This window comes from Mchenga conophoros, linkage group LG3, assembly GCF_057382185.1.
Source record: "Mchenga conophoros isolate Kocher_MC1m ecotype Shallow Benthic linkage group LG3, M_conophoros_male_GT1.1, whole genome shotgun sequence".
In the NCBI taxonomy this organism is placed as follows: domain Eukaryota; kingdom Metazoa; phylum Chordata; class Actinopteri; order Cichliformes; family Cichlidae; genus Mchenga; species Mchenga conophoros.
The window spans coordinates 40,417,954-40,441,414 of record NC_140528.1 but is presented as its reverse complement, the minus strand read 5'-3'; the positions used below and the strand labels follow the sequence as shown (position 1 = coordinate 40,441,414).

At 41.7% G+C, this 23,461-nt stretch overlaps 1 protein-coding gene and 1 pseudogene across 2 annotated transcripts; one reads left to right on the top strand and one right to left on the bottom strand.

Annotated features, from left to right (window-relative positions):
- Positions 1-14,002: 14,002 nt before the first annotated feature.
- Positions 14,003-20,146, top strand: LOC146578638 (low affinity immunoglobulin gamma Fc region receptor II-like). 2 transcript variants are annotated; one of them, XM_085268934.1, is made up of 8 exons: positions 14,003-14,532; positions 14,691-14,942; positions 15,022-15,267; positions 15,354-15,470; positions 15,685-15,777; positions 17,772-17,831; positions 17,952-18,039; positions 18,339-20,146. In XM_085268934.1, exons 1-7 carry the CDS (start codon positions 14,457-14,459, stop codon positions 17,993-17,995), a joined length of 888 nt encoding a protein of 295 aa, XP_085125060.1. In that variant the 5' UTR covers positions 14,003-14,456; the 3' UTR covers positions 17,996-18,039; positions 18,339-20,146. The 2 variants fall into 2 exon arrangements, with proteins under 2 accessions (XP_085125060.1, XP_085125059.1); XM_085268933.1 differs by having other exon boundaries at positions 17,952-20,146.
- An 898-nt stretch (positions 20,147-21,044) lies between these two features.
- Positions 21,045-22,509, bottom strand: LOC146578637 (uncharacterized; annotated as a pseudogene).
- Positions 22,510-23,461: the final 952 nt, after the last annotated feature.

The following is a 23,461-nucleotide window of genomic DNA, read 5'->3' as shown; positions in this document are numbered from 1 at the left end:
AGGTCTCTGTCTTATCTCAATGTGTTCAGTTTAGGCTTCTTTGGTCTCGTCAGTTCTGATTTGTCCCAGCTGTGTTTTCCTCCTGTTACTCATTCCCTGATTGCTCCCTCTGTGTATTTAAGCCCTGTGTTTCTCTGTGTCCGTGTTGCGATCTACCGTTTATTTTGCTGTGTGTTTTGTCAGTCTGCCGGTGTTAGTTTATTTTGACTTTTTTCCAGTTATGTTATATTTGAGTTCAATATTAAAGCTGTTTTGGTTTAAGTTTGTCTCTGGAGTCTGCATCTTGGGTCCTATTCCTGTTTGCACATAGCCGTCACTTAACAGAGGATCGCGACCAGAACATGGACCCTGCAGATTCCTTTTCCTCGGAGTTCAACGGCGAGATGATGCAGATGGTGAGTCTGCTTGACCGCATTGCCCAGTCACAGGATTTACGGAGTATGGCTGTCGGGCTGAGATGCCATCATTCGCCATAACCCTCAGCTTTCTCAGTTTGCTAAGGACACTAAGTTGGACGGCACCATTGCTGCCTGGAGAGAGCAAGTCAAGGCTGGTGAACTTGCTCTCTCACTCACTACATCTTCCCCACCGCTGCCCCAGGACAACACACTCTTTCCACCTGTCTCAACATTGCCGCGGACTTCCTCTCCCTCCCCGCACCAGCCGGGATCTCGTTCGCCTGCGTTTTTTCTGGCAGCGATGTGGTCGGACGATGAAGAGGTCTCCGTTTCTCCGCCAGCTTCAGTTCCCTCATTCAGAAGGAAACGACGCCACCATCGCTCCTCTCCTCACTCTTCTGTTCTGCCACCTGTTGTTCCTGCTGGGGGGTTCTGGAGAACCGCTTCAGCCGTCTTTTCCCACTGGAGGGTCCGGGGAACCGCTTCAGCCTCCTGCCTCCGCTGGAGGGTCCGAGGGGCCCGTTCAGCCACCCGTCTCCGCTGGAGGGTCCGAGGGGCCCGTTCAGCCTCTTGCCTCCTCAGCTGGGGGTCCGGGAGGACCCAGCCAGCACGTCCCAGTGTCTGCTGATGGTTCTGGCAAGGCCGTTCAGCCACCACCGGCTCCACCGCCTGGTCCGGCCTCCGAGTCTGCAGCTCCGCCTGGTCCAGCCCCAGCCTCTGCAGCTCCGCCTGGTCCAGCCTCCGAGTGTTCAGCTTCGTCTGCTCCTGAGGTCTCAATGTTCCTGCACGTCCTGTCCGGCCTGCTCGTCCTGCACGTCCTGTCCGGCCTGCTCGTCCTGCACGTCCTGTCTGGCCGATGACTGGACGTCGTTGCCATCATGGACGGCCTCCTGAACTACTCCGTCGCGGCCGGTGTCTCCTGCCTGCCCGGCCACCTGAACTGTTTTCTGGGCTCTTGGGCCGTCAGCCTCCGGGCCGCCCCCCTGAACTGCCCGGGTTTGGACTATCGTGCTGTCAGCCTCCGGGCCGGCCCCCTGAACTTTGTGTGAACTGTTTCTCCTGGCTGCCTGCGCCTGTCGTGAGCCTGTGTTTTGTTATGTTGCTTTCCGGGCTCCCTTGTTTGCACTTTTTTTTGTTTCTGGCTCCTTGTGTTTGGTTTGTTTCGGTCCTCAGGATGTTTTGGTGCTCAAGCACAAAATCACTTTTGAGACTACAGAAAGATACATTCTCTCTTGTCCCTTCCCAAGAGAGCTCAGAGCAAGCAATCACATAAAATGTGAGCATTTGCAATATGCAATCATAGTAATGTAAACTGCACTTGGGAAAAGATTCAGTGAAATCAGAAAGGTGAAAGAAAAAGAAACATTATCCTTTCCTGGGCCCTGTTTCAGGAAGCTGGTTTAGTGCAAACTCTGAGTAAGTATACCCTGAGTTAACGAAAACTCTGGGTTTTCGGTTTCACAAAGCGAGTTCAGATGAAGCCTGAGTGAGTCACTATGACGACACACGCCGTGAAGCTAACCTGCCCCCTAGCAGGTTTACCACAACTAACCCTGACTGTCTCCGCCCCTTTGTCAGAAACCTGACTGTAGGAAGTGTCAGACATGGCGTGCCACTTCCTTGAAGAGCCAGTAGATCGTGAAGCCCAAATTCTCCGCAGAGCTCTCCGCCGGGAGAGAGTGATCAGAGCGCGTTTGGACATTTTATCATTTCCTGATGATTTTCTGTGTGAACGTTACCGTTTCTCAGCACAATCTATAATTTATTTGAATAACATCCTCAGGCCATATATTACGCATGTGACACATCGTGGACATGCTCTCAGTTCATTGCATATTATTTGTATTGCACTTTGGTTTTTTGCAAACGGGAGCCTTCTGTATAATATTGGTGACGCTGAGCACGTTTCCAAGGCTACCGTCTGTCGGGCAGTCAGGAATGTTACAGTTGCACTGAAACGTCTCCTGTACTCGTTTGTGGTGTTCCCCGGTCATAGACCCACAAGATTTATCAAAGAGGGATGCCACAAAATTGCAGGTATCAGGATGACCAAAACTTAATTTATGATGTGGTGATACTTGGACTACTACTTAAATTTTACATTTATTCTCACGGTTCCCAGGCGTGATTGGCTGTACAGATGGTACTCACATTCCAATCATTGCTCCTTCAGTAAATGAAGGAGACTATGTGAACAGGAAGTCTTTCCACAGCATTAATGTGCAGGTACATAGTTCCCTGTAGCATTTCAAACTAACAAATTATTCCATTATAGTAATGGATGCTAATTTGTGTTCTCTGCACTGTGAAGATCATATGTGATGCTGCCAACATTATCACAAATGTGGAAGCCAAGTGGCCAGGCTCTGTCCATGACTCACAAATATTCCGTGAATGTACACTGAGCACAAAATTTGGACATGGTGAGTTGAGAATACTTTAAAATATATAAAGATCAATTGCTTCAGGGACATTTGAACTGAAGTGTATCCTTCTGTCTTAGGAGAGTTCACTGGCTACTTGTTTGGTATCCATGTTTACCCTATTTGCTTACCCCTTACCCTGACCCTGAACCGGGCCCACAGCAGCGATATAATCTGGCTAATTGCAGGACAAGAGCCAGAATTGAAATGACTATCGGAATGCTTAAGGCCCGGTTACAGTGCCTGCAAAAACTCAGGGTCACCCCAGAAAGGGCATGTGATATTATTGTGGCATGTGTGATTCTTCACAACATTGCCACAATTAGAGGAGAACACTGTCCTTCTGAACCAAACATCAGCAGTGATCCAAACCATGAACATCCTGACCCTCCCACGGACATACAAGATGGAAGCGCAGTCAGAGACCCCATATGTCACAATCATTTCCTTTGACCCATCACCTCAACATGTTGAAAGAAGAATAAAGAGATTTTTTGTTCAACTGGCTTTATTGGTTGCCTGTGTTTCCTGTACACAAAGTATCAATACGTATATTATTATGTTGTTTAAACACTGAAATAATTCGTCCATCTCTGACCACTTCACCCACCCTTAACTGATGTTCCAGCAGTAAAATCTCAATCTTGGTCTTTTGGATTTGCTACTTGAAGTGTTCCATTTCCAAGTCGCATTTTTTTATTTTCTTGATCAAATAGGTCTTGTACAGCTGCTTTACAGGGAGCTAATGAAATGCAGAAAATAGCATTGACATTCATAGTACATGCCTACTTAGGTTGGTTGTAAATCAGTGCTGAACATCTTACTGAGGAAAGGATTGATGGAGAAGTGGCTGGACCCTCTTCCTCTTCATTTCCATCATCACTCTGTTAGAGACATAGAAAGTCCATGGTTTTATTATAGTACCACATTTTATTCAATTGTTATATTTTCCATTGTAAGATGTAAACCTCATAAAGTGTCTCTGTTGCTTCCTCCTCTGTAACAGCTGTCAATGTTTCTTCATTATTTTCCTGTAGTGAAGAAATTAACAACATTGCTGTTCTACTGTAAACTCATATAATCTGTGGAGTATTACTCACAACTGCATGTTGGTCTGGCTCAACAGGAGGCTGCACCAGATGCAGTACACCACCACCATCAACTGATAGAATATGAGGTTTATACAGGTCACTCATAACTTACAAGGGACCAAATGGCAATTAACAAACATACCAATCACCTTACACTTCATTGTCATTATGCTCTCAAAGACAACCAAGACTGAGGGAAGGCAAAATCAGTCGGAAAATAACTTCACTACAAAATAATCCATTATGGTAAAGAGTTTATCAGATGAATGAGTAGCACTGCAAAGGTGACTGTGAAGACAGGATGTATGCACATCATGTATTATTTTGAATTTACCCCCTATGTAGGCACTTGTGTCTTGCGGGGTTATTGACTCAGAGGATGTCCCCGCAGAGATGCCTTCGGCCACAGGGCGCCCACTGTTTTGGCTGAGGGCCAACTGCTCAGCCTCTGTGAGTGGTGGTGGTGGAGGACCCCCACCTGTTTTTCGGGCCTCCGCTTTTTTTCTGTTGGCTATAACGGGTCACATTTGAGCATACAGAGTAAGCAAATATGTACTTGTAATGTGCTCAGATAATTTCAATAAGTGCTTACAGAGGGGAAATTAATGTAGCCTCTAACTGCAATTGATTTACATGGGACAAACAGACCAAGCACTATGGCTCATAATACAATTACACCTTACCTGTTTGGACTATATTTTTATATTTCATTTTTACTTGCTGCCAGGAACGTTGGGGGCCTGTTGGGTTGCACCTGCGCTCACATCACGTCACAAAATAAAATGTATAAAATAACAAATAAAATAACATATGATAAAATAACGTGTTAAATGGGTGGAAATCCCTAGATCAATGTTTAAATTAACACTCACGCATTGACTCTGTCGGCTATGTTTTGCCATGCATGCTCACTTTCTTTTGCAGCTGAGGCTGTGTTACTTTTTTTCTGCAAAATTTGCATGTTATCGGCATATGCTGCCATCAGAATTTCGGCCTCAAGCGCTGTAAAATACATTGACCGCGCCTTCTTTCCCTCCGTCTCCAGGGCTTTATGTATCCTCGTGCGCGCGCTTAACTTGGGGTTAAAGCAACTCCCCGTTGACTGAACTAATTGTTATCAGCCTTTCTGAAACCGAATATTCCGAGTTGGACAGTTCGGGGTTACTCAACCCTGCGTATCGTTTTTCACTCTGAGTTTTCTAAACCGGCTTCCTGAAACAGGGCCCTGGTGATGGACCCATCACAGTGAACATATCTGTATTTACAGGAGTAAAACTGGGTCATCTTGAAATTGAACCTGCCGACATAGCTGATGAAGACATATTCAAGTTTTTCTTTTTTTTAAAATAATAATAATAATAATAATAATGTACACTTTTATTAATCCCCGTGGGGAAATTCTTCTCTGCATTTAACCCATTCACTCAGTGAAGCAGCCACCAGTGCCCGGGGAGCAGTGGGTGGGGATGGTACCTTGCTCAAGGGTACCTCGGGGTAGCCGTTCAGGGGATTCTAACCCCTAACCTTCCGATCATGGGGCAACCACTTTACCTACTGAGCTATCCCTCAGTGACAGATGATCTGGAAGATCTGGCCCATCAGAGGCTGCTGTGTTTTATTTATTGGAAAACTGAGATGACGTGAGATAGTTTGTATTTGATTAATTTTCCACGAGATGTGAACTGAACCTGAAAATTGGTTGTTGTTTTTTTTTTAAGTAAAACTGTGTTTTTTTTTCTCCTCTTTAAAGTGTTTGTTATACAGTTCCTAAAAAGTATAAAAGGTCTTATTATTATCATTCATGTATTAAGTATATTATAACACCTCACAGAAATACAAACTTGGACCACTTTGAGCGACATCAGACGTGTGCACTGTGGTCACGCCGCACTGAATCCATCCAAGTTACATGGTTTATTAAGATAATCAAATTACAGCATTTAGACTACTTTTAATTAACTGCTTTAGCCCACTTACAATAAAAATGTAAAAAAATCTTGTTCATGACCTGTGTAGTACGTTAACACTATTGGAAGTAAAAATAACTTGAACTCCAATTTTGAAAACACAACTTTTTTTTTTCTTACAAAGCTCTGACTTGTATTATGAGTCTGTGGTCTCGGAGAGAGTACAGCATATAATGACCAATGTTGGGCAATTAATTATATAGTTACTTCTCCAAAAAAGTAACTCAGTTTGGCAAACAAAGTTTTTTGCAGCTATTTTTTTTAAATGCAGCCAAGGTGTTTTTAAATAAACATTTCAAACTATTTACAGAACAATCAGCTGTTCTGCATCAAATTTGATGCCACACAAATTATTTGTGCCACTCCAAAAAATATTTCTGTCCATTATGAGATAAAGGAGAACAGCAGCCTGATACCCGCAGGCCTGACAACAGGAGATGTATCACTCCTTTAACAGCTGTAACATTCAGCAGTCGCCTCATTGTTCTGACACACAACAAAACTATTGACTACACTACACACTTTTAACTGCCATAAATGTAAATTATGTCAGTTTGTTTAATTTATTGTGTTCATTTATGTTATTTATTTTCTTTATTTATTGTTCCTTTTGGGGTAGGAACTAAGGTTCATTCTGTGTTGCACACAGGCCTTTTTAAGTGACGTAAAGGGAAGTAAAAAGCATGTGCAAGAAGCTAAGTTAATAAGTTAACTAAGGCAGAAGAAGGAATAAATAAGCAGTTTAAAGTAAAAGAAAGCTGCAAAGAAGAAGAAATTGGGAATTATTTTTGTTAAGTTTTGTTCCTGAAGCGGACTCATTCCCTCACGGTTACGTGCAGCCAGCGAGGTACGTTAACTGTGTTTGTTTATCGCGTATTTGTTAACTTGGGTTTAAATGTTTATTTGTAATATTTATGTTGGTCATTCTGTACTTTTATGTAATAACAGTTTGACGGTGGATTTTATGGTGTTTCTGAGGAGAAGTGTGACAGAAGAATAAATCCATCTGTGAATGAAGAACCGTGGTGTCGTGTATTAACTGGAGGGAGTGATAGTCAAACTCGGACCTGCCCAGACTCGCCCTATCAGCGCAAATTCGACAGCTCATCAAGACGGGAACACAGATACAAGAGTTGGAAACTAAAAGGAACTGTGTATAGCCTGGCAGCCACGCTGTTTCACGTATATGAATGTGCATTTACGTAAGAGATGTAAATTCATGTTCAACTGAATAATTATAGTTGGCTCTGAAAGGGCAGAAGTAAACTTTGTACATTTTGACAGAAATTCAGTTTGTATTTATGGTTCAGTATCTTTTAAGAACTCTGTTAAGTGTACTTACTCTGTAATATTCTACATGTATGGGCTAATTTGAATGAGAGTGACTTCATTTAGTTAAGCTCATTCTTTCAGTATTCACAAATGTTGTTGCAGCTTGCTTTTCTATGCTGCCTGTGTATATCTGTGTCTAAATAATCAAAATGTCACATACAAGTAAAGAAGCTCAGGGTGCAGTAGCTGCTCCGGAAGAAGAGACTGAGTTAGAACAGACAGGTGAATCAAATATCGGGCAAAATATAGCACCACCTGAAGAGCCTCGTAGAAGTGAAAGAGCCCGAACATTAACAGAAAAAGGAAAAGAGTTTCAGAAAGAGCAAATCAAAGGGCTATTGCTTCGCTTTGACAGCAAATATGAACGATGGAAAGCTCTGATTAAGGTAGCTAAAAGATCTGTATTAAAACAGGATCCTAGTGACATCCTACAAGAACACATCACCAGTATTCAAAGGGAATTATCTGAGTTGAACATTGCTTATGATGATTACAGAAGAATTGATCAACCAGCCCATGACATGCGTCGCAAGATGGATAACTGCATCTCGATCACAAAGACTGTAGTACAAAATGCTCAATCTGAAATGCAGGGAACAGCGGAGGAGTTGATTTGGCCAGATAATAGTTCTGTATTCTCATCGTCAGCCTCCAGTGTTTCACTTCCTGCCTCTAATGGTTCTAAAGCTTCTTCTATTCACTCAAACGTATCTTCACTTAGAAGACAAGAAGCTGCTGCCGAGTATGCAGCTACACAGGCTGTACTGCAGATTATGGCTGAACAAGAGGGCCACGAAGAGAAACTGCAAAACCTTGAAGCTGAAGAGAGGTTGATCATTGCAGACCAAGAAGCAGCAGCATTAGCTCGTCGTCTTGAAGGAGAAAGGGAAGAAACTGAACGTAGGCTAGAAAGAGAGAAACAAGAGGCTGCTCTCTTAAAGAAACAGCAAGAAGAGAATGCTGCAAGAAGAAGGTCTGTAGAAAACCTAAAGAGAGAACTTGAGCGTTTGGAAAATTTGAAAAGGCTGAATGCAGCCAAAGCAAGGCTTCAAGTATATGATGAGAGTGAGCTCAGTCCAGCCCAAGGGAATGCTGCACAGAGCCTGGATCTACATAAGGTTATGCAGCCACTCAATCAGGTGAAGACTGAGGACCAGCACTCACAACCACCAAAGGATGCAGTGCTAACACATGTGCTCCACGATAGCACAGGAGAGCTCGTGAAGGTCTTAGCTGAGGCTATATCAGCAAATAGGCTACCCATTCCAGAGCCCACAGTTTTTAGTGGTGATCCACTCAAGTTTAATCATTGGACGTCATCCTTCCAAACTCTTATTGAAAAGAAAAACATTCCAAGCTCGGAGAAAATATTCTTCCTCCAGAAATATGTTGGAGGAGCAGCTAGAGAGGCATTAGAAGGTTATTTTCTGATTGGTTCAGATACTGCATATGTTGCTGCATGGGAACTCCTCAATGAGCGATACGGCCAGCCTTTTATGATTGCCAAAGCCTGCCGAGACAAATTACATGCCTGGCCAAAGATAGCATCAAGAGAGAGCGCTGACTTAAGGAAATTTGTAGACTTTTTACGCAGTTGTGAATGTGCCATGGCTCACAATGAGAGTCTGCGTATTCTTGATGATGGCATTGAAAACCAAAAACTGACAGCCAAGTTGCCTGATTGGTTAAGCAGCAGATGGAACCGAAAAGCCACACAGTATCAGCTGGAGCATGGAAGGTTCCCAGATTTCAAGTATTTCGTAACTTTCCTGACTTTGGAGGCTAGTATTGCTTGTAACCCTGTTACATCTTACTATGCTTTGCGGCAAGGGGAGCCAGAAAGGACAAGATCTAAACCTCAGAATGTAGTGACCTCTAAGAACCAAGCAGCAAATGCAAGGATTTTTACAACTAACACCACTGAGAAGAGCATAAGCACATGTATGTTTTGTAAGAAAACAGGGCATGTCTTGCACAAGTGCCGTAGACTAACTGCAAGGCCAGTTGCTGACAGAGTGAAGTTCATACAAGGTGAGAAACTGTGCTTTGGCTGTTTGAGTCCTGGCCATCAATCCAAGCATTGCAGCAACCGGATGGTCTGCGACACCTGCTCAAAGCGCCACCCCACATGCTTACATGAGGGTCGCTCAAAGCAAAAGGAAAATGACGAGACAAGTTGCAGTAAAGAAAGAAAGCCACAATCGCCGCAAGACACCACTCACGAAACCACATCCAATAGAGTTGTGCATGATGGTAACAGTGCTCAGACTTCAGCAATAGTTCCTGTTTATGCATCAATGCCAAGTGATTCAAACAAAGAAGTCCTTGTCTATGCTCTGTTAGATTCACAAAGTGATTCTTCATTCATTCTTGAAGAAGTGGTAGATGCTCTTGATGTTAATGCAGAGCCAGTCAAGTTGAAGCTGTCTACAATGTCTTCCAAGGAGACAATTGTACCATGCAAAAGACTCAAAGGTCTACAAATAAGAGGGTTATCTTCTTCTAAGAAGATCACAGTGCCAACGGTCTACACTCGTGAATTCATACCTGCCAATCGTACACACATTCCAACACCAGAGACTGCAAAGGCATGGCCTCATTTAGAGCATCTTGCGGAACACATTGCCCCGCCGAAGAAATGTGAAATCGGTCTTCTTATCGGGTATAACTGTCCACAAGCACTAATGCCTAGAGAAGTTGTATGTGGTGAGGACAACCAGCCCTTCGCACAGAAAACTGACGTAGGCTGGAGCATAGTGAGCTATGGTGATCCAGGTGAACACTACAGTGATGCAATAGGAGTAAGTCACCGCATCATTGTAAAGCAAGTGACCCCTGAACCCAAAGTAACAAGTAAGTTGAAGAGCGAAGTTCATTATGTTTGCAAAACAAGAATTAAGGAGATGACTGCTCCAGAAGACATACTTAAGGTGCTGGAATCTGACTTCAGTGAAAGGCTTGGAGAAGAGACAAATCTCTCGCAAGAAGATCTCCGGTTTTTGACTAAAATGAAAGAAGAAATTAAGCACAAAGAAGACGGACATCTTGAAATGCCTCTGCCTTTTAAACAGAGCAGGCCAGAGCTACCAAATAACAAGCCAAGTGCTGTTCAACGCCTCATGTGCTTGGAAAAGAAGCTCAAGAGAGACCAGAAATATCGGAGAGACTACATGAACTTCATGGAAGACATTATCAGTCGTGGTGAAGCAGAAAAGGTCCCAGAAAAAGAGCTTGATAAACGATCAGCTTGGTATATTCCCCACCATGGCGTATACCACCCTCAAAAGCCAGAGAAACTGCGAGTGGTCTTTGATTGCTCGGCAAGATTTCAAGACATGTCATTGAATGACTACCTTCTTACAGGGCCAGAGCTCACAAACACCTTGGTGGGAGTTCTTTGTAGATTTCGAAAGGGCCCAGTCGCTATTATGTGTGATGTGGAACGAATGTTTCATCAATTCCATGTAAAGCCTGAAGACCAAGACTACTTGAGGTTCTTATGGTGGGAGAATGGTGATCTTGAGTCTCCGCCATCAGTTTTTCGGATGAAAGTCCATTTGTTTGGAGCAGCTTCCTCACCTGGCTGTGCCAATTTTGGACTTAAACATCTAGCCACAGAAGGTCAAGATCGATTTAACCAAAGCACTGTCAAGTTCATCCGAAGAAATTTTTATGTTGATGATGGACTGGTGAGTGTAAGGTCTGATGCTGAGGCAATCAAGCTGATCAAGGAAGCAAGAGAGCTTTGCAGCACAGGCAAGCTTAGACTACACAAGTTCATTTCCAACAGCAAGAAGGTATTGGAGTCAATACCAAAGGAAGAGTGTGCAGACAGTGTCAAAGAACTGGACATAGATTTAGGGGAGCCACTCCTAGAAAGAGCACTGGGCGTGCAATGGTGCGTATCCTCTGATGACTTTCAGTTCAGAGTAACTGTCAAGAAACACCCAATGACGAGAAGGGGAGTGCTATCCACAGTAGCTTCCATCTACGATCCTTTGGGTTTCGTAGCACCGTTTGTTTTGCGTGGGAAGTTGATCTTGCAACAGTTGAGTCGAGAGAAAGCTAGTTGGGATGAACCACTTTCAGAGGAGTGCAGATCACAGTGGCAGTCATGGTTACAAGATCTCCATAACTTGTGTCAAGTAAAGATTAAGAGGTGCTACATACCAGCAAGCTTCATAGATGTCAAGCAGTACGAGTTACATCACTTCTCAGATGCTAGCTTCACAGGTTATGGGGAGTGCACTTATCTAAGAGCAGTGGACTCTAATGGCAGCGTACACTGCTCACTTGTCATGGGGAAAGCACGTGTTGCCCCCACTAAGGTCACAACAGTTCCAAGGCTTGAGTTGTCTGCAGCAGTGGTTGCTGCGAAGATGGGTGCCATCTTAAAACATGAGCTCGAAATAGACAACCTTAAGGAATATTATTGGACTGATTCAAAGGTTGTTCTCGGGTACATTAATAATGATGCCAGACGCTTTCATGTTTTCGTGGCAAATAGGATCCAGAGAATCAAAGCCACCACAGATGTCAACCAGTGGTATCATGTGCAGTCCGAAGACAATCCGGCGGACCATGCTTCGAGAGGGTTATCGGCAGATCGGCTCGTTGCTTCAAATTGGTTCACTGGCCCAGACTTTCTGTGGGAAAGGGAGCTACCCACAAGAGATGCTAAGGTGGGAGAGGTTAGTGATACTGATCCAGAACTTCGAAGGGCTCAGGTGCTCAACACCAGCGCAAGGATAAATAGAACATTGTTGGACTGCCTGACTAAGTTTTCTGACTGGAAAAGAGTTGTTAAGGCTATTGCTTGTCTTAAACGTCATGCTAAGCAAGTTAAGGGTCTTAGTCCCAAACTCAATGGAAGTACAAGTGTTGAGGAAAGACAACAAGCTGAACTTTTCCTAATCAGATTGGTCCAAACAGAAGTATTCAGCAGTGAAATCAAGAATTTACAGCAATCCAAGGACGTAAAATCCAAAGACAAATAATAAGCATGTGTTAAACTAAATGCTTATAACTTGAAGATGCAAATCTGTGAAGAAATCTCAAGTTGAGATTTGGTGGGAGTTTAACTGCCATAAATGTAAATTATGTCAGTTTGTTTAATTTATTGTGTTCATTTATGTTATTTATTTTCTTTATTTATTGTTCCTTTTGGGGTAGGAACTAAGGTTCATTCTGTGTTGCACACAGGCCTTTTTAAGTGACGTAAAGGGAAGTAAAAAGCATGTGCAAGAAGCTAAGTTAATAAGTTAACTAAGGCAGAAGAAGGAATAAATAAGCAGTTTAAAGTAAAAGAAAGCTGCAAAGAAGAAGAAATTGGGAATTATTTTTGTTAAGTTTTGTTCCTGAAGCGGACTCATTCCCTCACGGTTACGTGCAGCCAGCGAGGTACGTTAACTGTGTTTGTTTATCGCGTATTTGTTAACTTGGGTTTAAATGTTTATTTGTAATATTTATGTTGGTCATTCTGTACTTTTATGTAATAACAGTTTGACGGTGGATTTTATGGTGTTTCTGAGGAGAAGTGTGACAGAAGAATAAATCCATCTGTGAATGAAGAACCGTGGTGTCGTGTATTAACTGGAGGGAGTGATAACATTAACTACACGTCGCAAATCTCTCACATCTCAAAACACCGCCGTCACTCCTAAAACTTCCCCCCGTTTCTTTACAACTTGCCATATCCTTTTTTGATTGGTCGACATGGTACTTTTTTTGACCAATAGGAAAGGGTGGGGGTGTTTTTGGTTTTGTTTTTGCAGAGCGCTTTCGAGACTTTTTTCTTATAGAACGTTTCTTCCCGCAGTAAATATAAACAACGACAGTATTCAGGAAGAAAACCAAACATTGCAGATATTTTGTATAACAACTCTGGTTTTACGTGGCCTATCAACACAAAATCAAAACTGGTATAAAGTTCACACTTTTTCCGTCAATTGTTCCGTCTGTCCTGCTCACATCTCCAATGTACACGTTGGCTTCGCTCCACATCAGCCACGTCGCTTTGCTAGCTAAAACACCGGTGTCGGCACATAAGGACGCTGTCATAGCCTGTCAACGACGTCGATTAGATGCGTATATACGAATGTGAATCGCATTATTGGCTGCACTATGGGATAAGGTGGCATCGTTCTAATCCCATACAGGAGCAGCCAGTCACTTACTGACTAACACTGCAAAACAGAATTGTTAAAGTCTTAATTTTAATTTCAATTCAGGTTAGATTTTTTTTTGTGCGCAACTGTGCGCAGAGACCGTGCCAGCAGTGCGCAATTGCGCACGTGCGCAGCTTAGAGGGAACATTGCTCTAGTGTCCATATATAAACATGTGTGAGGATGGTGTTAATGTAAAATGTGAATCATAGTGTTCCAGTCTTAAGACGTGAATGATACTGCAGAGTAATTTTTTTCTTTATACTAAGTAAAACTTCAGGTCCCCACCACTCTGAACCAATAGAAAGCTGGTGCTCAGAGGAAGAGGGCTGGCTTTACTTGGTGTCAGTGACAGAAATGAAAAAAAGCTCAAATGAGTGAGAAGGACGATGAAGGAAACATCTGTGCTGTGTCTGCTCTGTAAGTAGAATCTCTGTGTTTGTTTGAATTCTTGTACTTTGACTGTCTGCTCTCCTGATAACTGATGATGGAGGAGAAGACATGAAAAACAAATCAGGCTGAATTCAAGTTCAAACACCACGAGGACCAACTGCAGGTCTGAACTGACTCTTTATCTTTGCTCAGGAGTCGAGGAAACACAGCAGGCAGTGAAAAGATCAAATCATTCACTTATTATATCAACACAGCTGCACAGTGGACACATGACTACTGTGTTATTGAAATGCAGTGGATAGTTTGACTACACTCTGAGTATACACAGTGTACATAAAAATATGATCACTGTAAGAGCAGCTTTCTAGATGAAAACTTCAGACTGGTGGAGAATCAAGAGTTTTGTTTAATTTTATTTCAGTAATAAAGAAGTTCCTTCAGAAAATGTGGTGGAAAATGTTTGAGGTTAAATGGTGATTCTATACAAGCAGAATGTGAAACTGCTGACCAGTCCACATTAACTCTCCCACAGTGGCAGCTGGGATACAATGTAGCTCTATATTAACACTCTTTTGTCAGTCTGAACTTTATTTTAACCTATTCCTGATATCGAACAGAAAGTGAGCAGATATATCAAAGAGAGATGAGTTTGTGTGTTTGTCAGCTGTTTGTGTGCAGTTGTTCTTTATGTTCACCTCAAATCAACCTGAGTGTCATTTCTCTTTAGTTCTGATCTCACTGCTGAGCTGCACAACAAACCAAGGTCAGTAACCTTCTTCTGTCACAGTTTAAACCTGAGAAATGCTCACTGATATGACCTGATGGGGTTCATGTTTCAGAATTAAGTAAAACATGCTTGTGTCAGACAAAAGCAACCAAGCAACAGTTGTTTGTTTTTTTTTTTCATTTTAACCCTCACAGCTCGTCTGACTGTGAGTCCCAGCAGCTCTCAGTTCTTTGAAAGAGACTCTGTGTCTCTGAGCTGTGAGGAGGACGACAGCTCTGCTGGATGGACTCTGAGGACCAATAATAAGATCACTCAATGTGGAGATGGGTGGGGAAGATGGTCTGGTTCTTCCTGTAACATCACTGTTTTCCAATCAGACAGTGGCGTTTACTGGTGTGAGTCCAGAGAGGGTCCCATCAGTAACATGGTTAACCTGACAGTCACTGGTAAGCTGAGTGTGTGGAGTTAGTGTTGATGAAGCTGTGTGTAAATGGATGAAATGCTGTAGTTTGTCTCTGTGTTGAGGTGGATCAGTGATCCTGCAGAGTCCTGTCCTCCCTGTGATGGAGGGAGATGACCTCACTCTGCTCTGTAAAGCAAAGACCACTCCCTCCAACCTCCCAGCTGCTTTCTATAAAGATGGCTCCCTCATCAGGAAGCAGCCTACAGGTCACATGACCATCCAGCATGTTTCCAGGTCTGATGAAGGCCTCTACAAGTGTGACATCAGCGGTCATGGAGAGTCTCCATCCAGCTGGATCACTGTCACAGGTGACACACTCACCTGTCTGTGTTTCTGCAGCTTTCAACATTCACAATGTGACGACAACTTAATGACTGTGTTTGCTTTATTTTAGACAAACACACCACATCTGTTCTCACTGTGCTGTTGTCTGTTGGATCAGTCTGTGTTGTGGTTCTACTGGTGTTACTGGTTCTGCTGCTGAGATGGCGTGCTCATAGGAAACCTGAAGGTGAGACCTAGACTTCTGGATTTTACATAAATAAAGTTCTGCTGAATAAGCTACACAGCTATTGTGATTAGATGTTTTTATATTGACTCTCACTCCCAATGGAAGTAACTCCTTTTAGCTGTTACACAGTAATGAAAACACATGTTCTTTTTTCTATTTCTTATTCTCTTCATTTACCCCTAACTAATTTCGGGTTAAATGTTGTTTTTTTCAGCTGAAAATCCTGAAGAAGTCCAAGAAAACCAAGTCACATACACTGAGGTCATTTTATCAAATCGTCAGCAAAAACCAGTCAAATCAAAAAGAGGTAAATTTTCTTTTATTAAGATTTGTGGTTGGGGGCTGGGTTGTGGTTCATAAAATTAGAACACTTAATACAATTGTGGACATTTAGAATTACGTAATCAAAAAATAAAAATAAAATAAATAAATAAACATAAATTATAGGTTCAGCCAGAAAGTGAATACCTATGTAGGTGAACACAGAGGGCTTTCTTCCAAAGAGCCTATCAGCAGCTTAAACAGGAAATAAGTGACCAGTCACGTTATTGCATGGAATGGAAAGTTTCAGCTACTCCTTACCATGCTAATGTGGGTCACCTTTTTTTTTTTTTGTTTTATTTTCCATTATTATGCGTTCATGTTAATTTAATAGACTACATGCAGTAGACAGATTAACTATGGCATCACCCGCAGGTTTTTGGGCCTGACATTTTGAAGCTTCAACGTTAGTTCTCTCAACAAAACTCAAAAATTCTAACACCTCCAGCTTGGCCATCTGTCTTTTTGTTAGTACCACCATCTCCAAACCACACATCATACCGCACATCAGACGTATTATTTGTCATATAATGACATTATAAATGCTCCCAAGGGCACCAACAGAACAAACACTGTGTAGAGATCCAGTTCAAGGACCCCAATTAGCTGAGGTGAAGCCTAGCATACAGCTAATAACAGTTTCTCCATCCACCTGTAAGTCAAAGAGGCCACGCCCCTATGAATGCAAACTTTAAGCTTTAATACAGTTTAAACAGGTGAGTTGTTTTTTGTTTTGTTTTTAAAAATCCACTTAAGGAGTCCTGATACCAGAGATTTTGTAGGTGGTACTAATACCAGTGGATTTACTCAAGTCTCAACACAGAAAAACAAAATGATCATCCAACGTATTTAAACATAAACTCCTTTTTTTTTTTTAAAAAAACAAAAAAAACAAAACACTAACTAGTTTTAACACTAACAAGGTTGCTGGTCATTTATTTAAAATTTTAACAATATATTTGGTTCCGGGACAAAGACTGAAATGTTAAGATGTTTGCTGAGTGGCCAACTTATGTTACATTACCATACCATAGGAATTTTTTTTTTAGTCATTGAAAAAAAAATTACCCTTTCGAAAAGCTCTGGTTCTCTCAAACAAACTAATAATGAGATTTCAGGAAAATGTGAGAAGGATAATACTTTGGATTTTACTGTGAACTGAAACTTACTGAACTTATTTTTGGATGCCAGTCCTTTATGTGCTTCACTAAACTGGAAGTATTTTCTTACAGTAACATTGTTTGCATTTCCTTTTTGCAAAACAGTTATCACCCTTTGGTCCTTCCCTTTAAATGTGAAGTACTTCCCGTCTCTGTCTTTCCTGTCAGTGAGTTGGAGCAAAGCTAACGCAGCAGCTGTACCAATCAATATCCCACGTTGCAGCAGTCACAGGTCTGCCTCACATAGGCCAGATGTCAGATGTGTTGTGAATTCTGCCAGTGTCATAACTGAGCAGTAAATTTAGAAGCAGCTCAGATTAATCCCAGATGTGTCTGGGTTTGGTACACACAATATACATACACAGTTGTTTCTCTAATACACAAAGGACTAAAAGACCAACAACTTCCCACTTCTGTAAAATTCTGTCTAAAAAACCCTCAGCAGCAACTTCCTGTTATTGATTCCAGATGACTGTTCTCTGAGGTCGTGACATTTCTAACCACGGTCTTGTCTGGTTTGTGTAACAATTGTTTTGTATTTGAGAACAGGTTTCATTTGTGCCCTGTGGAGAAATTTTGGTTAGAACTGAAAGAAACTGACATCTGCTTTCTTTCTTTTTTCACACAAACATCCCCAGTTTCATGTGGTAACCACAGTTTCACAGCAGAGGGGATGTTTTTTTGTTTTGTTTTTAAAAGGACAAAGCTTGAAAATTGTTGCTATTTATAAAAATTCCTTATTAATCTCTAAACAAAAGTAGTATGGTTATGTTATGTTATGTTTTTGTCCCTTTATTCATTTCTTTGTTTTATTGTGCAGAGAACGATCCAGCTGCACTCGATACAACACAAGATGTCACTGCTGGGCAGAGAATAAAAGGTACAGCTGCTCTGTACCTTTGTACAGAGTTATTCTAACCACATCATGACTTAAGCACAGAATATCTCCTTTCTGTCAGAGAGAAAACTGTAATGTTGTTTGAACTGTGTTTGTGTTCAGACTTTAAACCAGAGCCAGACGTCGTCTACTCTTCAGTGAAGTAGTCCACCAGTCCAACCACTGACGTCCAGCTCCTGGTCTCTAACTGGTCCGTTCCCTCTTCCTGTCGTTCTCACTGAATTAGACCTGCATGCTCACAATGTATTTTTAACTTGAGTTTTCAAATTTTATCCTCTACTAATATGATTCATGTCCTTGACTGTTCTTATGTTTAATTTATTCATGTTTGATGGCGTTTGTTCTCATGCTTATCACACTCATTTAGTTACTCTTCAGCAGTAATATTGTCATGTGTTTTCTCATGTGTGCGCTTGGAAAAGATATCAAATGGAAAATTTGACTTATTTGTTTGTAGCTAACTGATATGTCCTTCTTTCAATCATTCAGTGGCTGAAAACAGAACAGCTTCATTCCAGGATGTGCATGTTTGAGACTAAAGGGCTGGCATTTTTATATCACCCAAAAACCAAAGAGCAAAGGGATTTGTGTCTCCTTCTGAGACTGAACTGGGGATGTATTTGTTACACCATTCTCTAACAGTTAGAGAATGGTGTAAACCAGGGGTGGGGGAACTCCAGGCCTCGAGGGCCGGTGTCCTGCAGGTTTTAGATGTGTCCCTGATCCAACACAGCTGATTTAAATGGATAAATTACCTCCTCAACATGTCTTGAAGTTCTCCAGATGCCTGAACTAATCATTTGATTCAGGTGTGTTGACCCAGGGCAAAGCTTGGGAGTTTTCTACCCCTGGTGTAAACTACAACACAATGAAGTCACTTTAAAAAAAAAAAGAAAAAAAAAAAACATTAAGAAGATCTCATGTTCTTACCTCCTCAGCAAAGAGCTGAAAGTGTTTGGTGTCCGATAATTTACACGCATGATCAGTCAGGCTGATTCATGTGTCCCAGCTCTTGGGCTAAACTACTCTGAAGCCTAACATAGCCAAAACATCCATTTAGTACGGTGGCCCTGAAGTGCAAATCACACCAACAAATTGCTAAACACAACAACAAATTAGAGTCTGCAGCCATCTACTGTTAAGTCCAAGTATTACAGTTATACAGATATAATTTAAAGACAAAATGTTTTCATCTTTCACTTTAGAGAAATAAAACAGGAACTGAGCAGGTTTGACTTGTTTGTTCTAGGGATGGACCGATCGGATACAGTATTGGTATCGATCCTGACCTAAATTACTTTATTGGATATCGAGGAGAAATAAAAAATGTAACCCGATCCATTAAATGTCACAAAAGCACCTCATAAAACTTGCAACATGGCGTAACCCAGGTTGTGACCTTAGCATGAAGGAGCAGTATGCTTCACACAGTAGAGTAGCTGTTGTGTATGAGGCCTGTCGACATTGTAGAGTTGCTTCACACTGAAAGCATCTGGAGCCAAACCGGCATTTCATCTCTGAGCTATCGCAGAGAAGTAAAGCAAGTGAGTCAGTTCATTTTTGAATGTTTGCAAAGCGATCTTGCATTAAGCTTAACAACCGATATATGGAGCTCGGACGTCTGTGCGTTGTCACTGCTAAGTCTGACCATACAAAAGATAGACTCAAGTTTTACTTTAAAAAACAAACAAAACTTTCATACTTGTGTTAAGGTTTGTATGGAAATGACATAACATTCAGCATCAGGTTAAATGTGATAGAAACAGCTTACTGACATTCATCTTGATAACAGATGAGTGTCATGAAGCCATGTTTGCTTTCATTTGCACTTATTTCCACTCTGGATGTCTCTTTACATGTAGCTTCAAGTATGAAAGGGTCCATTTTAAGTTGTGGAATATAAAGATTATTTTGTCCTGATATTGCACTTCTTTTTTCAGAACAAAAGAGCTTTTGAAATCTGCATAAAATTGCATTTTAAATTATTTTTGAATATTAGTTTAAGTGGGGATAGGTTAATTGGATAACCCAAATTGTCACTAGGTGTGAATATGCGAATGAAAGTGAGTGCGAATGGTTGTCTGTCCCTGTGTGTTAGCCCTGCGACAGACTGGCGACCTGTCCAGGGTGTACCCCGCCTCTCGCCCTATGACAGCTGGGATAGGCTCCAGCGCCCCCCGCGACCCTGAAAAAGGATAAGCGGAAGCGAATAGATGGATGGATATTAGTTTAAGTACTTAGATTTGAAGTTCTGCTAAATGTTTAAATAAAAAGATCAGCATTGTTGAACTGTTCAATATTTTGGGTGCTGTGTATTCTTTGCATTTTAAAGTGTTTGGTCTTTTTAAATTTGAGTATGACCTAATACAAAATGCAACAAGATATATAAAAAAAAAAAAAACAGTTTTATTAATTTTAAAATACACTATATAGGCAGATGTCCAAATTTATGATATCGGTATAGTCATAAAAAAATGGTATCGTTCCATCTCTAGTTTATTCTCAGTATCACACTCGTATTTTTTTTTTTCAGTCAAATTTGATCCATTTGAAAGTTTTATCTTGGAAACATTTTATTAATTTAAACTGGATTTCAACACACAAAATAAATTATATTACTTTGCTAACAATTCTGTGTTTTATTCACAGAGAAAAACAAAAGAAAAACAAAAATTGAAACAAGAACTGTCCAAAAAATAATTAGACAAGGACTTCCTGAAAGACAACTCTAAAGTGAAGACCTACACAGGAGTTTCGTCCCTCTGCAGCCCCTAATCTCCTCAATGTTTTCAGCTGGTGCTAATTGGTCACACCTAGTCAGGTGTGGATAAAAACTTACCTGAGGCAAGCTTGTCTTTGCCTTGGTGGTACCAGTCATTTTAGCCAACCTGGTATTTCATTTTAAGATAAAACCTCTTCTCACTAACACTCTGGTATTCATCTCCTTTTTTTATGTTTCGGCTTTTGAGCCGGGTAGTAACACAGGGCTGCCATCTCTTGCTTTACTAATGGGCGTGCTATAACAAATTAGCCCCATCTTACCAGATACTCACAGAAAAATCTCATTTTCAGATGCTCTTGTTGACTTTGATGCGTTTAAGACTAAACCTTCCACTTGAACATGTTGCACATCTCTTTGATTTTAGCTTAAACTAAAACCACTGTGTTTAACATTACTGTAAATTTACTGTACGCTCACCTCAGCCCATTGGTGCACTGGGCTAAAATACATTGCATACGGGCCAGTGTGCCACACCAGTATGTTGAGATGTTTGGTGACCGTGTGACAGTTATTGACTATTTTGAAGTTTTTATAGAGAGAACACAAAATTTACGCGCTAAGGCAGAGACATATTCCACTTACAAAAGTAGGCACACAATTAAATATCAATTGATGAACTGTTTTCCAGTTTGTTTTGAAATGTTTTTGTTTTTTTGCATTGTTTGTTTGTTTTGTTTTTCCCCGAAGCAGCTAATAAAGCACAACGGAATACAATTTTGCCTCTTTCTTGTAAGCTTCTATAATAAAATGACAAAATAATGCCAGTTATAAATAAAGACAATTTAATAAATTATGAAACACTTATTTTATTTCTATTGGATCTGAACATGTTGTGTAATACTACAACCTGAAAAGACAAATAGATTGCGTTGGCCTGTACAGGAGATAAAGAAAACATTTTAACGACAGCTATAAAATGAAATAAATCAGAAAATAGATACGCCAAAGTATGTATGTTGTGAATTACATTGGTAGTATTTTAAACATGATCTACTAATTCACAGTGAGTGATAGAAAAACGGGTAAAATAAAACATGAAGTGCAGAGTACAGGAAGATGGGTCCACCCTAACGTGACACTGAACCAAAAATCTTAAAAGAAACCTGCAATATTAGAGTTCTGTCTAAACGGGTGTAACTGGAATACTGCCTCAGTTTTCTTAGCAAGCTTTTTTTCTCTCTCTCTTTTTGATTGTCATTGCAACATCCACGGAAATTCTGAGCCACTGCTAAACCTTTACCCCACATGTTTACATCTGGCATCACACATGTAATTACAAAAGCTTTGGTTGTCCACACAACTAAGTCACAAAAGTGTGACTTTGTAACAAAAATCTGGTTTGGACCTGCTTGTAGTAGATGCGTGTCTGTTTCAAATCCACTGTTCCATCAGTTAGCCTCAGACAGAACTTGTCATCTTCACAGGCCTGCAGGGGATTGTTGCCTTTTCCACAACATTCACAGTTAACGAGAGCATCAGTGGTCGATGATGAAACCACACTTCTCCGCTTTAAGCTCTCTGTGCTGCAGCTTACTCTGTGAGGTATACCATTCTGTAGCTCTGTCTTCATTTTCTTTTCCCCATTTGATTTGTTGTGGTTCAGTGTCTGAGAGCTGATGTGACAGTTTTTGTGGGTAGCACACTTTCTTCACAGTTGATAACGCAGGAGTGGCATTGGAGGCAAACATAACTGCATGTATGTTTGGCACAGTGATTCTTCCTGCCTGTGCTGTGTGCCAAAAGTCATATTTGTTGCGTCCCCTTGTTTTCATGGAGACATGTAAGTGTTTTGGGGAGGACACAAGGCTGGACAGGGTCTGCATATAAGTGGCGGAATTCCTTAATAACAGAACAGAGCCCCGACCATTGTGCATGCATAAGATCAGTGGGAGGTTTTAACTCAGTCAGTGTTCTTTGTTTTAGCAAACTGCAACCAGTATGCGTCCAGATTCTGGGTACAGAACACTCACTTTGTCCTTCACTAATGGACTAGTCGAGTGCCCTTTTCCTTGCTGTACTGGTGGTGTAGTTGATTGCATGGCCTGGGACTCCTTGCACTTTCTTCATATTTGAGGGCATTATCCAGTAAGCCTGGACATCTGTATGTGTGATGTTCCCTCGTAGACGCACTGCAGTGTAAATTTTGTACAGGAGAGCTGCCACATGTACACACTTCTCTGCCACACCCCCCATGCATGTACAATGGGCACTCTCAACATCCCATTAGATTTAAGGATAACCCGTCTAAGTACCCTCTATGTTTGATGATGCCACACAGCCTCAGCGCCACCTCTTGCAGGTGCCACTGCTTCCTGATTTTCAGGACCTGGTATGCAGGCAGTTTGATCCCCTACAGCCCTGCATCACTGGTCCCCTGTCTGTAAGTGGTTTGCTGCTCTGCATGGCCAAGAGCAGATTGACTGTGGCACTTTTCCCTGGTGGATCTGCCCCTGAACCCTCTGGTTGCCATTTCGGGCTCCCTCCTGGGGCGGCCTGCATGCCCTAACAATGAGGGATGTCCTGTTGACTAAGTTGCACAGGGCAATGGTAACGCAGGCCTGCCTCTCCAATTTGACAGCCATTTTTTTTGCTTCGTGTACGACACTTGGCCCGCCAGTTGCAGGCTAGTTTGGGGGACCTAGACGGCGTAGGGGAGCTTCTGTCTGCCTCCTCTCAACTAGCCTCGCTTATGAAAGAGCAGGCCACTGCTATGGGCTGCACTTTAGGCTGATTCTGGGTAGTACGCCGCCACCTGTGGCTGTCTCAGTCCTGGCTCCATGTCGGACGACTGGGACTGCCTTATGAGACTGTTGGTTGACCCTTCAGCCAT

Bases quoted from the DNA above. Each gene is read 5' to 3' on its own strand.
- LOC146578638 (XM_085268934.1), top strand. From the start codon at position 14,457: ATGTTCACCTCAAATCAACCTGAGTGTCATTTCTCTTTAGTTCTGATC. The intron at 14,533-14,690 runs GTCAGTAACCTT...TAACCCTCACAG, and splicing joins GAGCTGCACAACAAACCAAG to CTCGTCTGACTGTGAGTCCC. The intron at 15,778-17,771 runs GTAAATTTTCTT...TTTATTGTGCAG, and splicing joins ACCAGTCAAATCAAAAAGAG to AGAACGATCCAGCTGCACTC.